We start from the raw sequence: 21,304 nt of genomic DNA, 5'->3' as shown, positions 1-21,304 counted from the left end.
ACTTGTAAAAAAATAATCAAGAGAAGGTAAGGATAATGTGTGAAGACATACAGTGTCGTCATGTTCGCGTCCGTCCATGCATTATTTCTCCACACCGCAGCACCGGTAGCAGAAGGAAAAGGAATGTGCACAGGATCGAGTATACACAGCATCGCGCGTAATTCAACGTTGCCTCGGCAATCTCGCGCGCGGTAGAGGGATAGTGCACGCATGTCAAGACGAATCAGCCGTACGTGCGCGCAACCATGTCGTAGTCGCGCATATCACACGCACGTACGGGTGAATGGGATAGTTCTATATCCGAGAGGGGGTGTGCGCGGGGCGAGGGGTGCGGATGGCGTGTCGTAGGTCGGGTCACGGTACCACAAAGGCACGTCTGCGGGGAAGGAGGTTGCCGGGGCTTCGACGTTTCGCTGCTGCGGAAACGTCGAAGCGGGGGTTGAGAACGGAGAGCGTAGGAGGCGGCGATAGTCTCGCCATACACAGGCGGGTGCTCCGTTGAAAGCTCCGTCCTCGCATTCCTCGGTAACCTTGTTACGTCAGCCACTTAACTTAACCATTAGATCGCGTATATACTGGAAGGGAGAGAGAGAGAGAGAGAGAGAGATGCGTCGCTCCCTAGAATCAGTGCTGCCATTTCGGCGTTAACGTATGCGCGTATGCCCTCATCACGTTCTTAAGAAGCTCGGCCAAATCCAAGTGCATTCGACGGCGCAAATGAGCTAAGAAGTTACAGAATCATTTCTAGTCATCAGTCTGAGTTATATGTAAATATCGCATTAAGTATTTCTAATTAAACAAAAATCGCACAAGTTAAAAGCAGATCATGCTTCCTATAATGTCACTACGCAGCAATCTTGTCCTAATAAAAAACTTTGCTTGAAAAGTGAAGTATCTCTAAGATACTACGAATAAGAATCTAGGAAGCATACGTATTAAAAAGTGAAGTTACGGACTCGGTAAATTATGCCTTCTGAGCACGACGCGAATTTCAAATTCTTATTAACATATTATTTGGAAAATCGCAAATTTCGGAAATTTAGGCGACGTTCGAACCACACGCGAGAGCGCAAATTTATTCATAATAATCTTCGACTGCCGGCCATAGCGAGGCGGGTTCAGTTTAGCGTGCTCGGTTCGCTCGCGGCATAGAGCCGACGGCGAATGTGAGTCACGATCCCGTTTGCGTTCACCGCAGACACGCCCGGAAGTACGATCCGCAAAAATACAACCGTTCGTTTTGCGCGAGACGCGCGGCGCCGCGCCGTTACCCCCTCGGAAAAGCGGAAAGGTGTATTAAGATTTCTCTCCTTTTCGCTCGCTTGCGGCGCGGGCGTTTGGCGAAATAATTCAATTCCGTATAGGATGCATCAGCATAATTATGAGCCACTTCATAGTCGAGTAACATTCTCGGCGGCAATTAGCTGTTGTTGACAAACGCAATTTGCGAGATGTAACTTTATGGGATAGGCAGACAAGAGAAGCGAGCGCCTCTCTCGCAAAGTCACTGATGTTCCCGAACACATCGACGAACCCGTGCTCTGTTGCTTCCGGAGTGGTCGTTTTCCGTTTCCCCGCGTTGCTACGTAGCCCGCTTGTTCGCCAACACGCGGGCTGCGTGCCGACAAAGTGTTTCGTAGGGGAAATGAGAACGACGTTACGACCCCTTTGTCTCGATACCAAACTACATTCTCACGCTGATTATGAAAGTTGTGGAAATAATCATGGGTGACGTAGCGTGATATTAAATGCGGTTAGAATATATAGGGAAAGACAATAGCTATAAATGCGATGTCATCTGATGTCAATCGTAATTCTTAAGTATCGGCTAATCATTTACGTTTCGATTTAATCTTAAAAAGCCACACTAGTGGTATTGGTATTAAATCCTTAAATTAATATTTAATCCTAGAAAGCCTAGTGTGGTATTAATATTAAAACACCCGCCGTTTCTATATGATGAAAGGTAGGGGTCAGAAATGTAAGGTAAAAGAAATTTTGTTCTCCCTCTATGATTTCCCATGCTGCGCAGCTATCTGCTGTTTAGTAGATGTATGGGATTCCAATAAAATCAGTCTTGGATGTGCTACATCTCTTATACATCCTTTATCTTTAACAAATGACTATTCTTTTTATATAATACAATACAGCGTTAAGAAAACTGTAATTTTTTGAAGTAGATAGAGTTTTTAAAGTTCAGAAAATTCTATTCGCGCGCGCGAGCTTCTTTCGAAATTATAACTTTTCCTTAAAAATCAATCTTAATTATGATGACACAGACGTTTCCGACATTTTGACGTTTAAATTTAGAAAAAATATGTTTAAAATATAAATAATAGAGAAAAATATTTTTCGAAGAGTTATCAATAATTAAAAGTAGCTGGGTGTAATACAGACTCACAGAAAGTGTGGCTTTCTAGGATTAACATCAAGTTTATAAGATATAACAATAAATTAGATAAATTCAAACATATTAAAAACTTCTGTTAAAAAATCAATTATTATATGTGTATTATTAATATCTTTTAAAAACTCTTCTTAGTCTCAATTTAATGTTGTGGATGAAATAGTTTAAAACAAGCAAAATTCTCTCTTCTTTAAATAAGCTGCAAATTGAAATATAGTTATTAGCAATAGAAAGTTTCCCGTTTCCTTCTTTGCTCGTTACTTGGCAATAACCCTTCTGGCGGTATGCCACTAACTACCTCGATAGAGATTTCACATCTTTATAGATTAAGTCCGGTTGGCTCTCGCGCGCGCATGATTTACATGTATTTCCCTTAATCCAAGGTATATGCCGCGCTTATTAAATACCACGCGCGTTTCGAAAGTTTCAAACGGCTTGTCTTGAAAATTATAGGTCAGAATTACTGTTTAGAACTCTACCCTACATCCACTTTACACGCCTCGCCTCGGTGGCAAACTGCATTTATAGAGCATACCGTGGTATACTGCACTCGGATGCACGTCCGAAAACGGAGTGGACTCCTCGGACCGCACACACGAGCTAACTGAAATACCGCGCTGGCAGACAATATTCGGCCGGCAGGGGTTTACACGTACGTGAGGACAGACGCGCGCGACAGGAGCATGGAAGGCGGCAGCGGGAGGTAAGCGACGAAAGAGCGAGAGAGAGAGAGAAGAGAGAGAGAGAGAGGTGTGGTGGAAAAGCAACGGAGGACCACTGTCGTCACACAGAAGTTGGGGGCTACAATGGCAGTGCGTCTTCTGGCGCCCTGGAGTCTCCTGACACGCCTTCCAGCACGAGTGCCGCAAGAACTCGCGTATCTGGTGCACAGCGTTCTTCCATACGCCACCGCGATATTGCAATCCGCACCTCCGTCGGAACATTATTCACCTCGCGTGAGATTTCCCTCGCCCAGGCCAGGTCTGAACGCGCGGAAGCAACGATTACGAGAGACCGTTTACGCCTGTTTATCTTGCCGCAACATCGAGCGGGACGCCAAATCGCCGCAAAATATAATCTACGATTAATGCATTCGTTATCATATGGAAACGAGGGAAACACGTTTTATTGGGATAGATCAAATTTTAAATAGCTCGCCGTCGATGATATTGCAATCGTTTGTAACATTAAAATATAATATATACATATTTCGCCGTTTGCGCGCATTACACCGCGAAATATTTACGAATGTTTTGCTCAATCGTGAATCAACGTTTAATATCCGTAATCTTTGATTTTAATGGTTACGCTATGTGTTGCAGCTTCAAAATGCATAAATATAAATTATGAGTGAGAAGTATAATGCGCAATGACTTCATTCGGATGTTGAAATGAAAATATAGGAATCGTGTTTTATCACGTTACACGCCGCGAGCTAAACGCGTAATGTGTGACTGGCCGGAAGCTGTTAAAGTCGAAATGATGTCAATATCGGCAGAGATATCGTGAAAGATGAAAAAGGAAAAATCAAACGCGGATATATTTTCTTCCAAATGTTTGCACAACTTATATATATCAGTTACTGTGCGAACATCAATCAAATCTCACTATCAGAGGCGCGATTCATTATATTGCGATTATGTTTTGTGGAATAAGCAATTAAGGACCGATCCAAAAATATATCTTCCGTCCATCATATGTCAATGAAAATCGCATTTCCTTTGCGAGGTTTATTAATCACGCTTTCTAGCAAAATCCATTAAACTATTCCCGATATAGCTAATCGATATTTCACATGATCAATTATCTTTATCGTTTATTCCACGTAAAGGCGAGTGGATTGACTGAATATGTATGAACTTCCAAATTGCGCTTACGTAACAGCCAAACTAATATCTGCAGTCAATAGATGAAAGCTACATGCGCAATATCATGTATTTCACATCACATAATATATCTTTAATATGTCCGTGTTCGCGATATATTAGAAAATATGTGCAATAAATCGTTGATTACGACAAAAAATATTTATCATGTTTGCCTTTCACCTTTGCCATTTTTCGATGTTTTGAGCATATATCAATAAAAATAAAACGTATCTTAAACGTATCTAGTATATTTTTAAATTCTTATCAATTTTACGTTCTACAGTAATGATCACAATAATGACGCCATTATTCCGCGATAGAAGTTATCATGAAAGAAACTTCAGGCATGCTGCACAGCTATTACATCTAATCTTATAAGAGAAACGGAATGCAGATTAAAAGGATTATTGCAATAAACGCGTAGTTAATGAACGCTATAGAAAAGTTGTAATTACACTAAAAAGTTATTTTGCATCCTAGAGTTTTAAGTTTTAGATAAATAAAGGGTCAATTCTAATTGCAAATTGTATAGCCCTCAGTTTTTAGCGTGTTTGTTTTGAGAAGGAAATTAATTTTACTTAGACTTTAAAGCGATCCCTCCCTCTAGATCGCCGTTATATCTAGTCGTTTAAACTTAAAACTTATGTTATAACTTTTGCATCATGTCAATTCGCAAGGGATCTCCTCCCTAAACAGATTAAGAAAAAATATCGAGTTTTTTTTTCTAAAGTAATGGTAAGATTTTTAACACAAATATGGTAATTACTCTTCATTTTGTTGAATAATGTTAACTCAGCACGACAGTACCGCGGATAGAGAGATAATTACTCATGTAATTTTAACTCAATTTCCAACCAGCCTCGACTCATCTACTAAACTCAATTTATGTTTTCCATTCTCTTTCTATGCAAAATTATATCACGTATAGTTACGTATACTTGCGTCTGTTTCCAAATTTAGCGCGCGTATGCACCGCGCGAGGCGGGAATTGCAGTTTTAATAAATTCTTTTATAAGTTCGGGCAAAACTTTATTTATCGCCGAGCCCTCTCGAAACCCCTTCCCCCTCCCCAGAATCCTCCGAACGCGCATATTACGATCGCGACTAACCATAAATCGGGCGCAAGCCAAACCAACTCTCTCGGCGTCGACGGAAGTGATATTATTCTTGCGTTCATATCTGCCGTCCTCAGGGCTCATGCCAAAAGACATACCCCAAGTACCCCGGAGATGAGGCGTGCCACAGGTTGTGAGCGACCTCGAAAGCGCAGCGGCTGCGACGCGTAAGGGTAGAGGGATAATTAATCGTCACCTATTGATAAGAGATAAGTGAGTGGGATTAAGACGGGGGAGAGGGCCGGTGGGGGATGGGGGGCAGGGGGTGGCTCAAGAGTCGGCGGAAGCCCCGACAGTAGCGGAGGCGTCTGCGCGTGGCGGGAAAACGAGAGGGGATGACGCGACTGGAGGTAGAGAAACACGCTCTCGGGTACCAACCCCTCAGTCGGGATGCCGGTCGCGCACCCTCTCGTCCATCCGGTACCGCGATGATCAGTGAGCAACGTGATCGACGTGTCCCGGGAACCGCGCGAGGCCGACTCCGGCTGTTGACTGGCGCCGTGCTGCTGTCCACGATCGCGGGAAGTGCATGGACCGACAACCCCGCCGTTGCATCCGGTGAGTGGGAAATCAGGAATCGTACACGCGTTTTACAAACCGCGCGGGTCTCCGCGGTGTGCGCGGGGGGCACACTTATCGGTTCCCCGTATCTCGTTCGCGAGATACGAGAGATGATCATCGACAAAACAAAGGGGGGTTTGATCCTACGATTATTATCCGCGGGGTACATCTGAATTTATCCGCGACGGAGTTTCGTCCCTCCGCGAGTGCTAAATTCACCGCCGCCGCGATGCTAATTGAATCCCTCGTATGAACTGCGACTACTCCCCGCCCCACCCCCCGGAGCGGTAGGAATTTTGTTACCCGCAAGCGCGCGCTCTCCGTTTCGCGTGTGCGGGGAAGTTTAACGAGTTTCGCTGCCGTCATCACCGCCTCCGCCGCCGCGCGACGCGACGCGTTGCGACGGTCGGACGCGGAGATTGTTCTCTCTTGTTTCCCCACACGTAGAGTAACGCGACTACTAGGCTACTGGTGCTGGTATTCCACGTAGCGCGGATTTGTGGTGCGTGCCTCTTACTCGGCGAAATGTGGCTCTCGTGCGCGAGAGAGTTGGTCGGTTCTCGCGTAGGGGGGGGGGGGGAGTAATTCGAAACGTCTATGTCTATGCAATAGCTTCTGAAGCTCGGCGCGTCGAATGAAATCGTCGAGGATAACTGGGAAGTATAAGCGAGATGCGTACTAGTGCGCTCGTACGTCTCGCTCATTATTCCGAGTATCAGGAATGCCTTCGTATTTACTCCGAACGCAAATGCATTTCAACTTTGTTCTCCGAATGCGACGTTCTTTTAAATATCAGCTAATAATTTTGTAAATCGATTCTATATATTAAATATAAATATTGAGCTCGAAAACTGATAATAAATGATCCTCATAATTAAATGTTTTTAAGATTTTTTTGCTGATATCGGAAGATGAACATGTAACGAGAACTTTTTCTTCAATTTTTCTTCATCAACAAAAAAATTCTGTCCAGAATACGTGATTGTGTGGAACAAGTGCGTAACGAGATAACGAGCTTCGACCAAATTCTCACGGGCGTTGTTTTGCGATATCACAGAGAGCCTCGAGTGACATGGTGGCCTTAGATAAGATTTTCTTTGTAATAAATTACGTTGAAATATGATGAGATACTAAGAAAAAGTTAAGATGCAACTTTATTCCATAATTAATCTTTTTATGCGCTGATGCTGCGCTGTTACTGCAAGACGCCGTTGTCACAGTTACAAGAAAATGTTTCTATTCGTCGCATAAAACACGAAAATATTATTATAAAAATATGGATTGACGCTATTATTTGCAAATATAATTAATATAAACGTTCATATAATTACGAATATCGGAAGATCCTATATATTTACGTTTAGTTAATGACTCGCAATTTCGTTCCGTCTTTTTTTAATTCTTTCTTTAATTCTCCGGTAGATTTTAATAATATACATATATTTTTTAATTATTCTTTGAGATATATTACGTAAATTTTATGTGTATTATACAAATGTGTTATATTACACAATGAGAGATTGTTCCATTTGTTAATCCTGCTTTTAGTTGGGCAAGTTTGTTTGCTCTTGTGAGTAATAAACAATTAGTTATACTGTGATACTATATCAAATGAAATTAGGATTTCATATTTCCGGCTGTATTATTCGCGCTTTAATGATTTCGACGAAATTATGCGATATGTTTGTCATAATTAGGTTGCATTCTGCATATAGAGAAACATATAAAGCCCTTGAGCTGATTACTATTTACCATATTGATGCAAGATTACCCTATATGGACCAGTTTAATGCTTACAAAATGACGTTTTATTAACAGCGAATTTGATAAATTTTTACGAAAATGTGAAATATTTAAAAATTTCCATCACCTTCGCGTTTACACATATTAGGTTTTTATTTGAACAATATAAAAGCACATTTTTTCATGGATATATGCCCTCACGCGTTTGTATAAATATTTGTCGTAGTTTAGAATTTTACAATGCAAATATATTTGCGATTCTCATAATTATATACATGATTTTAGGAACGAATAAGCAAGAACGATTTTACGCAGTGCCATGGATAAATTTTCTTGGATGTTTCGCAAATTGTTCGTTACAATCACTCAATTTTTAATACTACAACTTTTTTACCTTTTTTTCAATTCGTGTCGACATCGATGTCATAATTCTCGACGTAAAATAAACGTTCTGCGTTTTGGGAAAATTGGTTATACACTTGTAACTGCCAAATGCGATTCGAGCACCAACGATTTTGGGCGATTACGCGGGACACCACGGATATAATTTGGTCTCGCAGATGTGGGATGAATATGAAATTCCTGAGGTAGCACTACCTCGTCTGACTAATTTCTCTCATACATTCTACGCATCGTCGCAATGTCGTATAAAATACCGAATGCGCACAAACCGCCATATAGTTGCCAACCGACTGCGCTTTACATGAGAAAATCTCAAAAGTTGCATGTATCTTTATCAAAGAATTAATGCTAATTAAAGATCAAATGTACACTCCAATGATGTAAACATCATTTTATCAGATTGGTATTTTTTTTTAGATTGCCTAAACTGGAGTTTGCCAAAATTCACGTTATGCAATGCACGACAGGTTAAAAAAAATTAGAAAGTTATAACTACTATTGATCTATAATATAGGTTCTCTTGTTTCATGCTAACAATAGGTTGCATAGTAACACTTCATATGAGTCAGATCGAATTATTGTTGTTTGGCATGAAGTATAGTTTTGCTAAATCATCACTGTATAAAAAACCACGTTGAGTGTTTTTTTTCGTACGCAACGTAAAATTTCATCGTGTAACATTTGTCCTTCTGCGCGCGTCGGAATTAATTTCAGTCATTTTATGATTAAGCCAAGCTGTTGATTTACACAATTAGTAGATTTGGTCGCGCGTGGTTTAATTGAAAACATCAATGTGCACTGTATGCTATCGTAATATCCCGGTAATGTCTTTTTAGGTATGTGTGCAGAACCAAAAATACATCATTCGAGGTCTCGATACCACACAAGACTGTTGCATAATAACTCTAGTTAATTAATTATGCATATATCAACGTTGCAAAATTTATCCAGCAATATCAATCTGACTAAGATAATATTAGAACTGTCATAACGTCACTTCCTTTTTATCTGTCCTAAAAATATTGAAACTGTCTGTCCATATTATGAAAATGGGTCACTGAATTTGATCGCTGAATACCATCAGTCTCGCGGGGACATTTAAGAAGTTTCAGTTTTACAGAGAGACGCCGTTATACTTTTTAATAGGATTTACAAACTGGGTTAAAATCAACTTCGCGCTTTCCTCATTTTCGCAAAGGTGTCCTCGCAAACCAACAATGCGAGTATGATTGTATCTTCAACAAGCGTTTCCACGAATGTAAAAGCTTTCGGTAATTAAGTGCTGTGCTCTACTTATCAGGTTTGAAAAGACTTTCGCCGATTATACGTCATTACGGTTGCCTTTTTGCGTATACAGTGTCTCGATATCAGAGTCATCAATTATGCGAGTAAACTTTCGTTTATCACGAAAAGTTAAAAGTTACTATTTTTAATTAGTGTATTGTATACACTTGTGCAATATAATATAAAGTACGGCTTCGTAATGCAGATTTTCGACTGCTATGTCTGATTAAGGTCGACCAACCATTTTACAGGGAAAATATCAAGGTGCATGCGACCGTACACCGGGACCTCCGCTGTTTTACTGCCTTCTCTGTGAATGTAATAAAAAATTTTCAGCACGGGATATCCAAGTAAAAGGATGTTTGAAGCAGCACCAGTTATGATGGTACTCGGCCAGTCGTAAAAGAAGGGTCTCACGAGTGGTAGCGGCGAATGTAAATGGAAATAAGCTCGAGGGAGGGCACTGAATCTTGTGGTGAAACGATAATCTAACCGAGTAGCAGATTCTCGAGACGGGGCTTACGCTTGTAATATCTTGTCTGCCGGAAAGTATGATTTATTTATTTGTATCGTATTTCTCTGGTTTCATCGAACGACGCGCGTTTTGTCCTCGGTGTATTTCATTCGTGTTACAATAGCAATCGCGAGAGAATAAACTATCACTGCCGACAAAAATTAACGTTTAATTTTCCGTCTGATCGATGACATCTCATTTAACCGAAAAATAAATTTCATAAAGAAGGAGAGGGCGAAGAGAAAAAGGAATGGAAATTGAATAGATAAATTCATTTAGAGAATATAAGAAAGTAAATCGCGGCTGGCGTGCATTTTTGAAATGAAATAGCAGATGTAGAAATCTCCGCGCGCTGCGGGGATAGCTTTCGCGCGCGTTAGTAGATTTAAGTATCTTCAAGTGTAAATCTTAGGGTATGGAAGAAAAGACAGGAGAAGTAAATGCGCGGCTTCTGTCGATTTATCTTCAGTAAGAAGGGAATGCTCTCAAAGTAAATGCCGGCTGTAAATCAGCTGGCATTTTCTTTGGCCACGTGCAACAAAAGCACATGCGTGTGATGTATGCACGGACTGTATATAACTTGCGTCAGTGGCGTAGAAACTGAGGGGGGGGGGGCCCAGTCGGGTAACGAGGGTATGCACTCAACGCGAAACATCCACTAAATTTCTTAAAGCCACAGTGTGACGTAATTCTCTAGTGAGCTGTCAGCTTCTTTCGATTCGAATAAATCGAACTTATTTACGTAGCGCCCCAGGTCATGCTTATTTGCGCAAATATCGGGGGCCGCTGAAGTGGAAGCTTCGTGAAATTGATTTGCCGTCTGATCGATGCGCAAGATATTCTAATTTAGTTCTGAATTTCGCGAACAAGACGGCTCTATTACAAGATAAGCTTAACGCAGCAACGTTTTGCGATAATAAAATTAATTACTCGAATCCGATAATAAAACCCGCAGCTACCTGGATTATTCCTGTCATTAATTTGTTACCATGAAAACGGTAAAATATTATTACTTTTAATTTATTATTTTGTACAAAAGGAAACAAATGTATATTTATTTTGCTATGATTGCGATGCATTGGATTTTCAAGATAAATGCGACTTTCTATGTGAATCTAATTATATCGTTCCTTTAATGTTATTTAATTTATACCGGTATCTAAAAACGTGGCGCTGTTTCCATGCTGTATATACTAAAAAGAACGGAGCAATCAAAGCATACGTCATAAATATTGCATATCGAGCCGCACAGAAGTAGAAATATTGTAATAATTCCATCAAGTATATATTACATTATTTACGGTTTTTGCAGGTGGCAAAGCTCACCTACTAAGGCGCCGTAAGACTTGAGTCAGGTCTGCGCGCGGAACGTGGTGGATTTAGAGTTAATTTAACTTTTACTTATTTAACTTTTATAGAGGGATAATGTATTTATGGATCCCTACGGTATACCCAGACTTTTCTGCAAGAAGGATCGTTCAACCGTGAAAGTTGCACAACATACTTCTGAAATTGCAACCGCCGAAACAACTTTGCTTATTCCTTTTCGGATAAGATCCTTAATTGAGGATGCGCAAGTGGGATTAATTACGTATTCAGTAATCAGTATTAACGAGACGGAAGAAAGGATTGCCGCGATCATTGTTGAAACCACCGGTTTATCTTTGAAGAAACCTTCTCTGTTCTAATCTTCGCAAACTTCGGTATCCAAGATTTACCAATCTTGCTCACGACAGAATTCACTCGTGCGCTACGTTACTTCGCTACTTATCTTATGTCCATTTATATCATCTCGCACTTTCATCTGCTACAGGCAAAGTTTTTAAATGCAAATTTAAGTAACAATAATATCTTGCTTCTATCAATATAAAGTATAAAAATAAAGATCTATATATCGCGAGAGATAAAGAATTGTATCTCTAGTTTTTGTTAAAACAAAGTTAATTTACTTTTTCTAATACACCTTAAATTGCATAATAATAAAAGGTTTTATGTCTATTATTACTATTTCCTATGTTTTGAAAAAGTCGTGTTGGAAATTTTCATAGAAATAATAAATTTTAAACCCTGTTTTCTCTTAATTTCTAGTAATGGAGATACGATTCTAAGGTACAGATATATGATAAATGCCTTGGATCTTATACTCATGACGTAGTGAACTCATAAAAAATGAGATTCAAATTTGGCAAATTTATATGAATTCTCGTTCTGTGCGAAGAAAATCAAAGAAATATCATGGATTAATGAAACTGCGATTGACAGAGTGGCACGACGAGACAAAACTCGCGAAATTGTTGACAGTCGAATCAAACTGATGCGCCGGCGGCCTATTCTGCATGCATGCTTTTGTGCACCGTTATGCGGCGAATGGGTTTGCGCCATGCGAAGAGAGTAACTGCCAGTAAATAATTTCGTTGTCATCAGTTTAATATTATCGTACCTCACGCAGCGGTTACAAAGTACCACGCGCGGATGCTTTGTTTGTGAAATATTAAAGTTTAACCTTATATACTGGTCGCAAATTACGCGGCATACCAACTCGTTGTAAGGTTTTTTTCGAAATACCGATAATCCACGCGCACAGTCACAAATGCAATTATTCACAGTCGCTAATTAATTTAACGACAGAACAATTTAATCATAATACAGTATTAATAAGTCGCGTGTACACGGTCACAGATTTCTCTGAATAAATTCTTGCGCAAAACGTAATTACATTACGACATCAATGTATTTTTATTCACGTGACGCGAGTTCGCACTTTCCTCATATAATATAACATATTTTCTAAGAAAGAGTAAGAATGTCAGAAATACAATGGATTGATAATAAACTTTTTCATAATTAGAGGCCTTCCAACGCAAAGAAAAATAATTATGTAACTTTGTGATTCTCCGAGACTGTTATTTCATTGACCCGTGTCTCGCGTGAGTTTTGTCGGACATGTATCTCGTTGATCTTTCATCGTGTGAAAAGAACAGACGTAATTTTGGAAATACGTCGGAGAGAGAAATGAACGGTGGGAGATAGCAGGAAGATTAATTGCGTGCGAAACTCTATGATAAAATATCCTATATCACTCTCTAAATATTTCATTCATGACGCTGAATATCAACAGTCATTTGGACGTTATTATTTTAATGCTGAAATATCATCCTGAAATTCGGCGTGAATGGAAATTCGCTTAATATCACGTGAATCGAATGAATACCGTTTTACCGGAAAATTTTTTAAATAAAGCAAAAACGTCCTTCCCAACGATATTAAAAATGCGGATAAATACTACGGACTGCAGTGCATTTTTAAATAAAAAAAATAAATGTATTTTCCTTGGATCGATAATACGTGGCAAGTGAAATTTTCGAACTTGGCAAAATACAACGGCACGTTTGAGCATCAGCAGTGCGCATACAAGTGGATTGCCTGCAGGCTAAAATCGGCGCGATTTCATACGCGATCAAGTTCTCCAGTGGGAATGCTCTTTTTCCACCAATTTCTTCCATATATTGAATCGCTATTCTCTGCGAATTCATATATTGTGAATCGTTAACAAGAAGAGTTCACAGATTTCTCCTTAAAAGAGATATACCAATTGAAAATCTTCGTGTTTCGAATCTTATCGAATTTCTGCTTTTAGGGATTTTTGTATTTAAAAATTAAAATAAATCGCGATTTTATTATAACCGTGGAAATAAAAAAGTGTCACGTGAAGTAGTTAAATTCAAAGTATCACGGAAACACAGAATAAAAAAAATATATTTCCACTAAAGAAACAAATAATAGTATATTTAAATTCTAGGTATTTAAATAATTTAATTTGTTGCTAAATATATTACCTCAGTCAGGATTTGAACCTGGATATTTTTCGCAATAAATTAAATTATTTAAATAGAGAGGATATTTATCTATGATTTATATATATATTAACCATAAAAAATTTACATCAGTTTAGAAAGACCAAAACCTATGGTCGAAACGTCTTGACGATTAATTGACCAAAAACCAACTGTCATATTGTCATAATAATTAAAAAAATGATAGTAAGCAGGGTCGGTTAAAAAGTCTTTACTGTTAATTATTCACTGGCAAAGTAAATGCTACTAATCGGAAACAAATATTGTTTAAAAATTAATAACACGATAAAAGCGTCATTTAGCATTAATATTAATATTCGGTACTTCAGTAACTGTAATATTAATATTCTTGATTAATGCATTGGTGTATTTGAATAATCAATTTGTTGTTCTCGTCGAGTCTCATGCAGTTGTATCCCGCATAGATATAAGTTTGCAAAAAATGTAAATAATTAAAGAAAAACATGAATAAAAACGTTGTATTACGGTGCACCGACTCGATCCATTTTTTGACGCGGTATGAACAAGCAACTGGGACCTTGTAAGCAGTGCAACGTTTTAGCTGGTGGATCAGTTTCATCGAACTATCAAATGTTTCGAAAACGTCGTGGTGCCTATAGCCCTCTCTCTCTAACTAGACTATTGCAGATTTTCCGTGCCCCGCGGTGGATCAACACTGCAGTCTGTAACTACTGCACGTTTTCTAACAAGCCCTAAGGGATAATGGCAATGGCATGTAACTGTTACACATTTCCTATCCTCTAACATGTTTGCTACGAATGAGATAAGTCTCGTAACACTTTCGAATCAAAGGTATCTGCGATTTCGTGCACGTATCGTGTAATTCCCAAGTGCCGAACATTCTAATTAACACGAGCAATCAAGATCGATCAGTTTTATTAAAGAAATACTTTATACGCGGATACGCAGATAAACTTGGCAAACAGTTTACGAACAATTTTTGAGCTCGGCTCTAATAGTTTTAACACGTACGGTAGAGCGCTGAGAGAGATATATTCGCTTGTTGAAAGTAATTGCCAATCTGTAGAATTGCAACCTGCGTCCATTTTCATTCATATGCCAGACGGTTTGTAACGGATGTACATTTCGTACAGCCCGATGTATAAACAACGTTATTGGTCTTCGTTGTGTACGCAAATGGCAAACTCAAACACGACCTTTACATCTCATACATAACCGTTCTTCGTTCCACGTTTGAAACTCGAAGTAGCCGCCCGCCGCTCGATGAAGTCCGTGGAGATTGGTTCGTGTTTATGTTAATTAGCGATGTCGTGCTATACAGGGCAATACTCATTCTCTAAAGCAATAAGCCATACTGTTAATATTGAAAAGCGAATTACGTGAAGCTACCCACTTATAATGCATGTATCCTGCCATTGTTTGCGATAAGTGAGTTTTCAGATTTTTAAAAAGTATCATATAGTTTTCAATATGTTAATATTAGGACATGTGTGTGTATACCTATACATTTAATTTTATATTTTGAACAGACAGATTTATAAACTAAATAAAAATCGTAATAAATTAGACTTTTTTTATCCTGATAAAACGTGATAATATCGAGCACTGCACGTTTAAACGTATCACTCTCTCCTCTAATAAAAAATAAAAATTCAATAATAAATAACGTACAAACAAAAAATTAGGAATAATAAAATAGAAGTCAAATCGCGAAAAAATCGGAAAAACGCTCCGACATAAGCTATAAATAGAAATGGAAAGAGGACTTAAAAACTTTTCAACGCAGCAACGAGCAACGGTGATCGTCGATACGAGAGTTGAACTTCATCCGCGATGTATGAACATTATAGACCTCGTTACGTTTGGGCAACGCCGCAATTGAAACATTTTCGCAATAATCCTCTTAGTCCAACCTGGATTAAGCTTGAACCGACCTCGTGGCGGCTCTTCAGCGCGCTGTCAAATGCAAATACCGCGTGTTCCAACGTCGGGCGCGCGGAATTGCCACGGCGTACAAGGAATCGGGGTCAGCAAACAAATATACGCATATGCACGTTTAATTTCTATAAGGTCGAGATTTCTGGCGTTGTAACAATGCAATAAATTAACTCAACAAAGTAACTGCGTGGAAATTTGCGATTATTATTAAAAGAAAGAATATATTATTTATTAATTCAGTACCTTTGATGAGCTACCTAATGCAAGAAAATTTCGCATTTCTGTACATCCCGCAGCTTTATTGACCAATTCATTTCTCTCTTTCTTCTGAGATGGCCCCGGGACATTAGTAATATCGATACGTCATCAGGTATGTCAGATTAGACATTAGTGTTTTTTCATCAAAGTTTTCCCGGGATACAATGACAGACAGCGATATAAATCCATTGAGTAATCCGATTATCCTGGATATTCTGGAAATCCCGTTTATATTGCTGCTGCTATTTTTAATTTATATTTCTGGTCTCGCTGCGCGCTAAGAGCAATATTTCTTTTCACAGCTTACGGGGACGCCAGAGCGTTATCCCGATATCCTCGCGATTTGGTTTATATTTTATTATTTATCGCTTTTATTCGTCAGAAAAGAAACTAATGCGTTTAAACGTGCAGCATGTTCGATATTGTCACGTTTCGTCTCGACAGGAACTAATATTCAGTACTTTACCAAGCCAGTCATCGAACATCGAATATCTGAATATTTCTTTTGTCAGATAAATCAGCGACAAATCAAATCGTGCTTTTTATACGTTATGCAAAATATATCGCTCTTACGACTGTATTTGAAATTTATCACACATGCATGTGCCTTGTGTTGTTCCTTATTGTTCCTAAATGTTTTAAGCAAGTTATTAAAACTTAATTGTTTAAAATAAAGATACTCGATATGTATCCTTTAGATATCTCGTATCACTGCACGCTGATCTCAGTGAACGCGAAACACGCGGACGCAGTAAATCGCGTGCCAAAACAGAGAAAATTGTTTTCCGGGTGTTGCTTGTAAACCAGCGAGAGGAAATGGCAACATTATAACGCCATAGCAAACCTCGGGTAAAAATAGAAAGAAAAAAAACGCAAAGACGCGCAGTACATTCGCCAAGCGAGCAAGGATAACAACGAGGAGAGAGAAGGAATGAGAGCGACGTCGAGCGTGCTTAATAACGCTAATTGCTCGTCTCTTCCTTCTCGGCCAGCGTTGACTTTTACAATACACTCCCCCGTCCAACACGTGGTCTACTACGTGTATAACGCGCGAGTTTATGTGTATGCTAACGACCATGTATATTTAATTGTACGCGAAAGTCGGGCACACATTTATGTACATCGTGCGAGCTGTTACAGAAATTGTTTTACCGTTCGTTAAAGACAACCGAACGATTTGTTAAGTTGCACATGAATTTGTTAAGTTCACAATTTTCCACTGCAGAAGAATGTATGTAATCTATTTTTAATCACTAAGCTTTTTTATTTTTAATAACTTGAAATATGCGTGAAATTATATTGCTGAGCTGACATCGAATGAGATTTTAATAAAAATTTAATAGAACTTAAATAAAAGCGCATTTTATATAAAAAGTATTCGTAATAATAATGTATTTTGTGCGTTGTTGTTATATTATTAAAAACTGGAAAGCTGTTTTAAAACTAGTTTTACGCATGTTAATTTATCATTTAAAAAATTTTTAAAATAAATTCGATTAATTTTAAATAAATATAAATCCCATTAAAAATGGTTTTTTATCACATCTTTTATTAATTTTCAGTATAAAATTGCATCATAAATTAGTTAAGCTATGTTAACCGAATTTTGTGTTTTTATGTGCTAATTGTGAGTCTAATTTAAACAACTTATAATTCTCTCGCAACTGAAATCAAAATTCTATTTATAATTTTATATATGCATTTCCATGTGTATCTTGATATATTCTTTATATATATATATATATGTATATGTATATGTATATGTATATTCTGATTCTTGAAATGTAACATCTGTATGCATATTACAAACGGCACGAGAAATTATAAATGGAATTATATTCTGAATTCTTTCACAAATCATAGTCTAAAATGAGCTTTACACCTTTGCTTCTACGCGATTCAAAATTGTGTTCCTTAATTTTTATAAAACCGTGCGATAAGCTAGAATAATTAATAAAGACCTACTCTCCCTCGCTTCTTTTTCTCTGACACTTGCTACAAAGCTCCGCCGCCTCCACGATTTCATGATCCAATTATCACCAAAGTAATGCAAACGCGGCTGTTGAGCGAAGGCAAGTAATTAATCGGGTCGTTGTGAGCATAATTAAGTTTTCAGCGTTGTATCACAGCTATCTCATTACATCTTTACAGGAGCGCCTAACCGACGTGATAAGCGCGGGGCGATATCAATTTCAAAATAGTATTAATGAACGAGGCCTATTGTACTTATCTGCCGCTAAAGCAATCAAAACGAGCAGCACATCGTGCTCTTATACTTTTTAATTTTGCACATTATCAGCTTATTATATTGCATGGTGAATTTTAATTATGATTTTTAAGCTTTCTCTTAAACGTACCTTTGATGTAATATTTGCACAGAATCCAATTATTATTATATATATTCATTTCAAATGCTCGCGGGAGTATGATATATATAAAAGTAAAATTTGTACAAAGTAGTATAAATTAAACTTTTGGGGTAAATGATATTTCGTTTGACTAATATATTACAACACTCCATCCAATTAAATCAAATTAAAATAATAACATTTAAAGCAAGAATTTGTGAGAGATGAACAGTCACAATATAATTAAATTACTTATTGCACTTTATCAGAAATTACTTTTGCGGAAATATAATTAGTAATTGAAAATTAAATTAAATTTGCCGTCTCGTCGTACGTCGTTTCGTCCTTTCTAGCACGTAAATGATGGAACTATAAATTGATTAATAAATAATTATTTTAATGTGCATGGACTTTCTATCAGTTATTACTCATAGGAAATATTCGATATGTTTTACAGAATTCTATTAACTGGAAATTATAGTTAGGTCGTACTAAAATATTAGTTAAAAAATACACGATATGTATCAGTTTCTTAACAAGCGCGTTTCAGCGATCGGGATAGATGGGTCGTTTCGCAGTTTCTCAAAGTATACGCAGTGAAACTCGTCTTTCCGGAGGGTATATAATCTTTGGTACTACAGTGATAGTAGCGCGTATTTAATGAATTATTGTGCTCCCAATTGACGATAACTTTTGTAATTGAATTGCGCCAATCGACCGACGTTGCACGCGCGTCGGTGCTCCAAGGAACAGACCGTCGGAGTTATCTTGCAACTGCGAGTTATCGCACGACTCATCGAGCCGTAGACAGCCTAATTAAATTTCAACCCTCTCCCTCCCCCCCTCCCCCTCTCTCTCACTCTCTGTCTGTCTCTCCTGTCTCTCTCGACGACAGCTAGACACTGCATGCATGCATTGCCTTGCAACAGAACGCATCAATGTTGCGCCTGGGTTTAAGGATTAGTTCACACAGATTTCGCTAGAATCTGGATAATTTACATACAGCGAGTTATATTAAACTTATAACAAGTATGCCCGACGCTCGGTCGCACGTAACTAAATTACTATAAGCGAATCCGGATAGTTTACTGTTCGCCGTAACGAATTTGGCTGTATCAGTATTGAGCAATACGGCGTGGCACTTTGAAGTGCCATTGGAATCCCGTGAACCCCAAGCGTTTCGCTAACTGCAGCGAAATTATTCCCAGGGAGAATTGTACTTGTCACGACAAATAAATAAGACGTCTATCCGTCTTTATATAATATCCGAGAGCGAGAACAAGAAAGCAGCAAATAGATACAAAACGATGTGTAGGGAGGGAAAGACATTTCTCTTACCGCGTTATCTCCGGGGGCACGAACGTTTATTAAATTAGGTCCATTACTCGGTGTGAAGTTTCGTGTTCTGCCTCGCGTGCGTTCGTTATACTCCTGTGCCGCGGAGCGTTGCGGATATCTAAAGTTGTTGTAAAAATAGAACAGGCTGAGTATTATGAATTCGTGCGGCAAACAAATCGCAGTTACTCTTCGAATGCTTTTCTTTTTCCCCTGATTACGTTCATTCCATTTCATTTACGCCGCGTTCGCAACTCTATCGCTATATCACGATTGATTTTAGTGTACGTTTTCGGCACCTAAACGATCAAGCTTTCCCTTCGTTCGATTCGAGCGCAAAGGCATACGGTTTCGTCATTTGATTAGCATTAGCTCGCAACAGGTATAATGTGTCGTCCTGTCGGCGTGTCCGCGCCGTGTGACGGGCCGGCTTTGTTGCGCCAGCGATTACCACGAGTGGAATTGCGAAATGTACTACATGTCGTCTATGCGCGCTGTTCATTAGTAATGAATCTGGTTTGCCCTGTAAAACTGATTTAATTAGCGGGATATGGTCGAATCAGTGGTTTTCCCTGTCGCGGCACGTTACACGCGACGAGTGAAGTTTCCGACAAATGTAAACGAGCGGCCAACAATTTTGTAACGCGCTTCGATGTTTCACTTTCACGTTTTCAAAGCAAATCCTAACAATTTGTAAGTAAAACGCAACACGTCTCGGGGATAAGTCAACGTACAGCGACGCGATTTGCTGGCTTTCTATCGAAAACAAAAAATTTATGTGGACAGTATAAATCTTCTTTTTTGAGCAAAAATACGTCTTATTGTAAAATACGCAGGCATTGCATGTTGCTCAATTCTCTAGTGGCAGGTCGTATATGTCTGCGACCTGTTGCATTATAGTCATGGTATTCTTTTTTTATTATAGAAGTGTAACAAGAACATAGAGGTTACGCTGAATTTTCTCCAAAAAGTTTTCTATTTTTCGCATTTAAATACAGGTCTCATCAAAAATTCCCTAAGTTGTTATAATAAAAATTCAATAATGAAAAAGCTTTCTTCGACATTAATTATTAATTTAATAAAGTGAATGTTCCAACAATATTTTTATACCGAGCAATTCATTAACATTTATACATTTTTCGTCGTGCATGGCTTGCTATATTGCGAGCGCATCTCCAGATGAAATGCCTGGCGATTTGTGTGTGATGCACTGCGGTTGAGTGCATTGCGAGAACCGCGAACTTTCCGCAAACACGGGTATATCGCTACACAGCCATACATTTCCAAGCAGGAGGGGGGGGGGGCAAAACTAATTTTGAATAATTATTCATTATTTTAATTCAAGCCGCCGACTGATTTTAATTATGGGGCTGACAAGAAACTGACGAACTTCTAATTACTTCGAAAGCAGGTAATCCGATCTGCGGGGGGTGCGAAAAGTATAAGAGAGAACAGAGTGGTCGCTGTCATGACCGACTCTGGAAAGATATTTCTTGGGCAGCGTGAAGAGAGAAAAAAAAAGAAAGAGAACAAACCGTGGAACGGTTGCAGTTGCACGTGGCGTTTCAACCTCCCGAAGCAAAATTATGCGGTATAGGCGGCGCGCAAAGGTCAAAGAATTAAACTTGGCGGAATTCCATTTCTTCCTTGCTGAACTTCGCCAGATTTGTACGATTGTATCTCTTAATATCCTGC

General features: G+C 38.7%; 1 protein-coding gene across 1 annotated transcript in view; it reads left to right on the top strand.

Annotated features, from left to right (window-relative positions):
- The first annotated feature begins 5,782 nt into the window (after positions 1-5,782).
- The window catches only part of LOC112453146 (neurotrimin-like), a 148,901-nt gene continuing 133,379 nt past the window's right edge, over positions 5,783-21,304 (top strand). Inside the window, exon 1 of the mRNA XM_025013718.1 lies at positions 5,783-5,948. Within this exon, the coding sequence (XP_024869486.1) occupies positions 5,819-5,948 (130 nt within the window). The 5' untranslated portion in view covers positions 5,783-5,818. The remainder of the gene's footprint in view (positions 5,949-21,304) is intronic.

This window comes from Temnothorax curvispinosus, unplaced genomic scaffold (genome assembly GCF_003070985.1).
Source record: "Temnothorax curvispinosus isolate PA1 unplaced genomic scaffold, ASM307098v1 QBEX01004092.1, whole genome shotgun sequence".
Classification (NCBI taxonomy): Eukaryota; Metazoa; Arthropoda; class Insecta; order Hymenoptera; family Formicidae; genus Temnothorax; species Temnothorax curvispinosus.
Note: the sequence above shows the minus strand (reverse complement) of the source record. Positions and strands in the feature narration are given on the sequence as shown.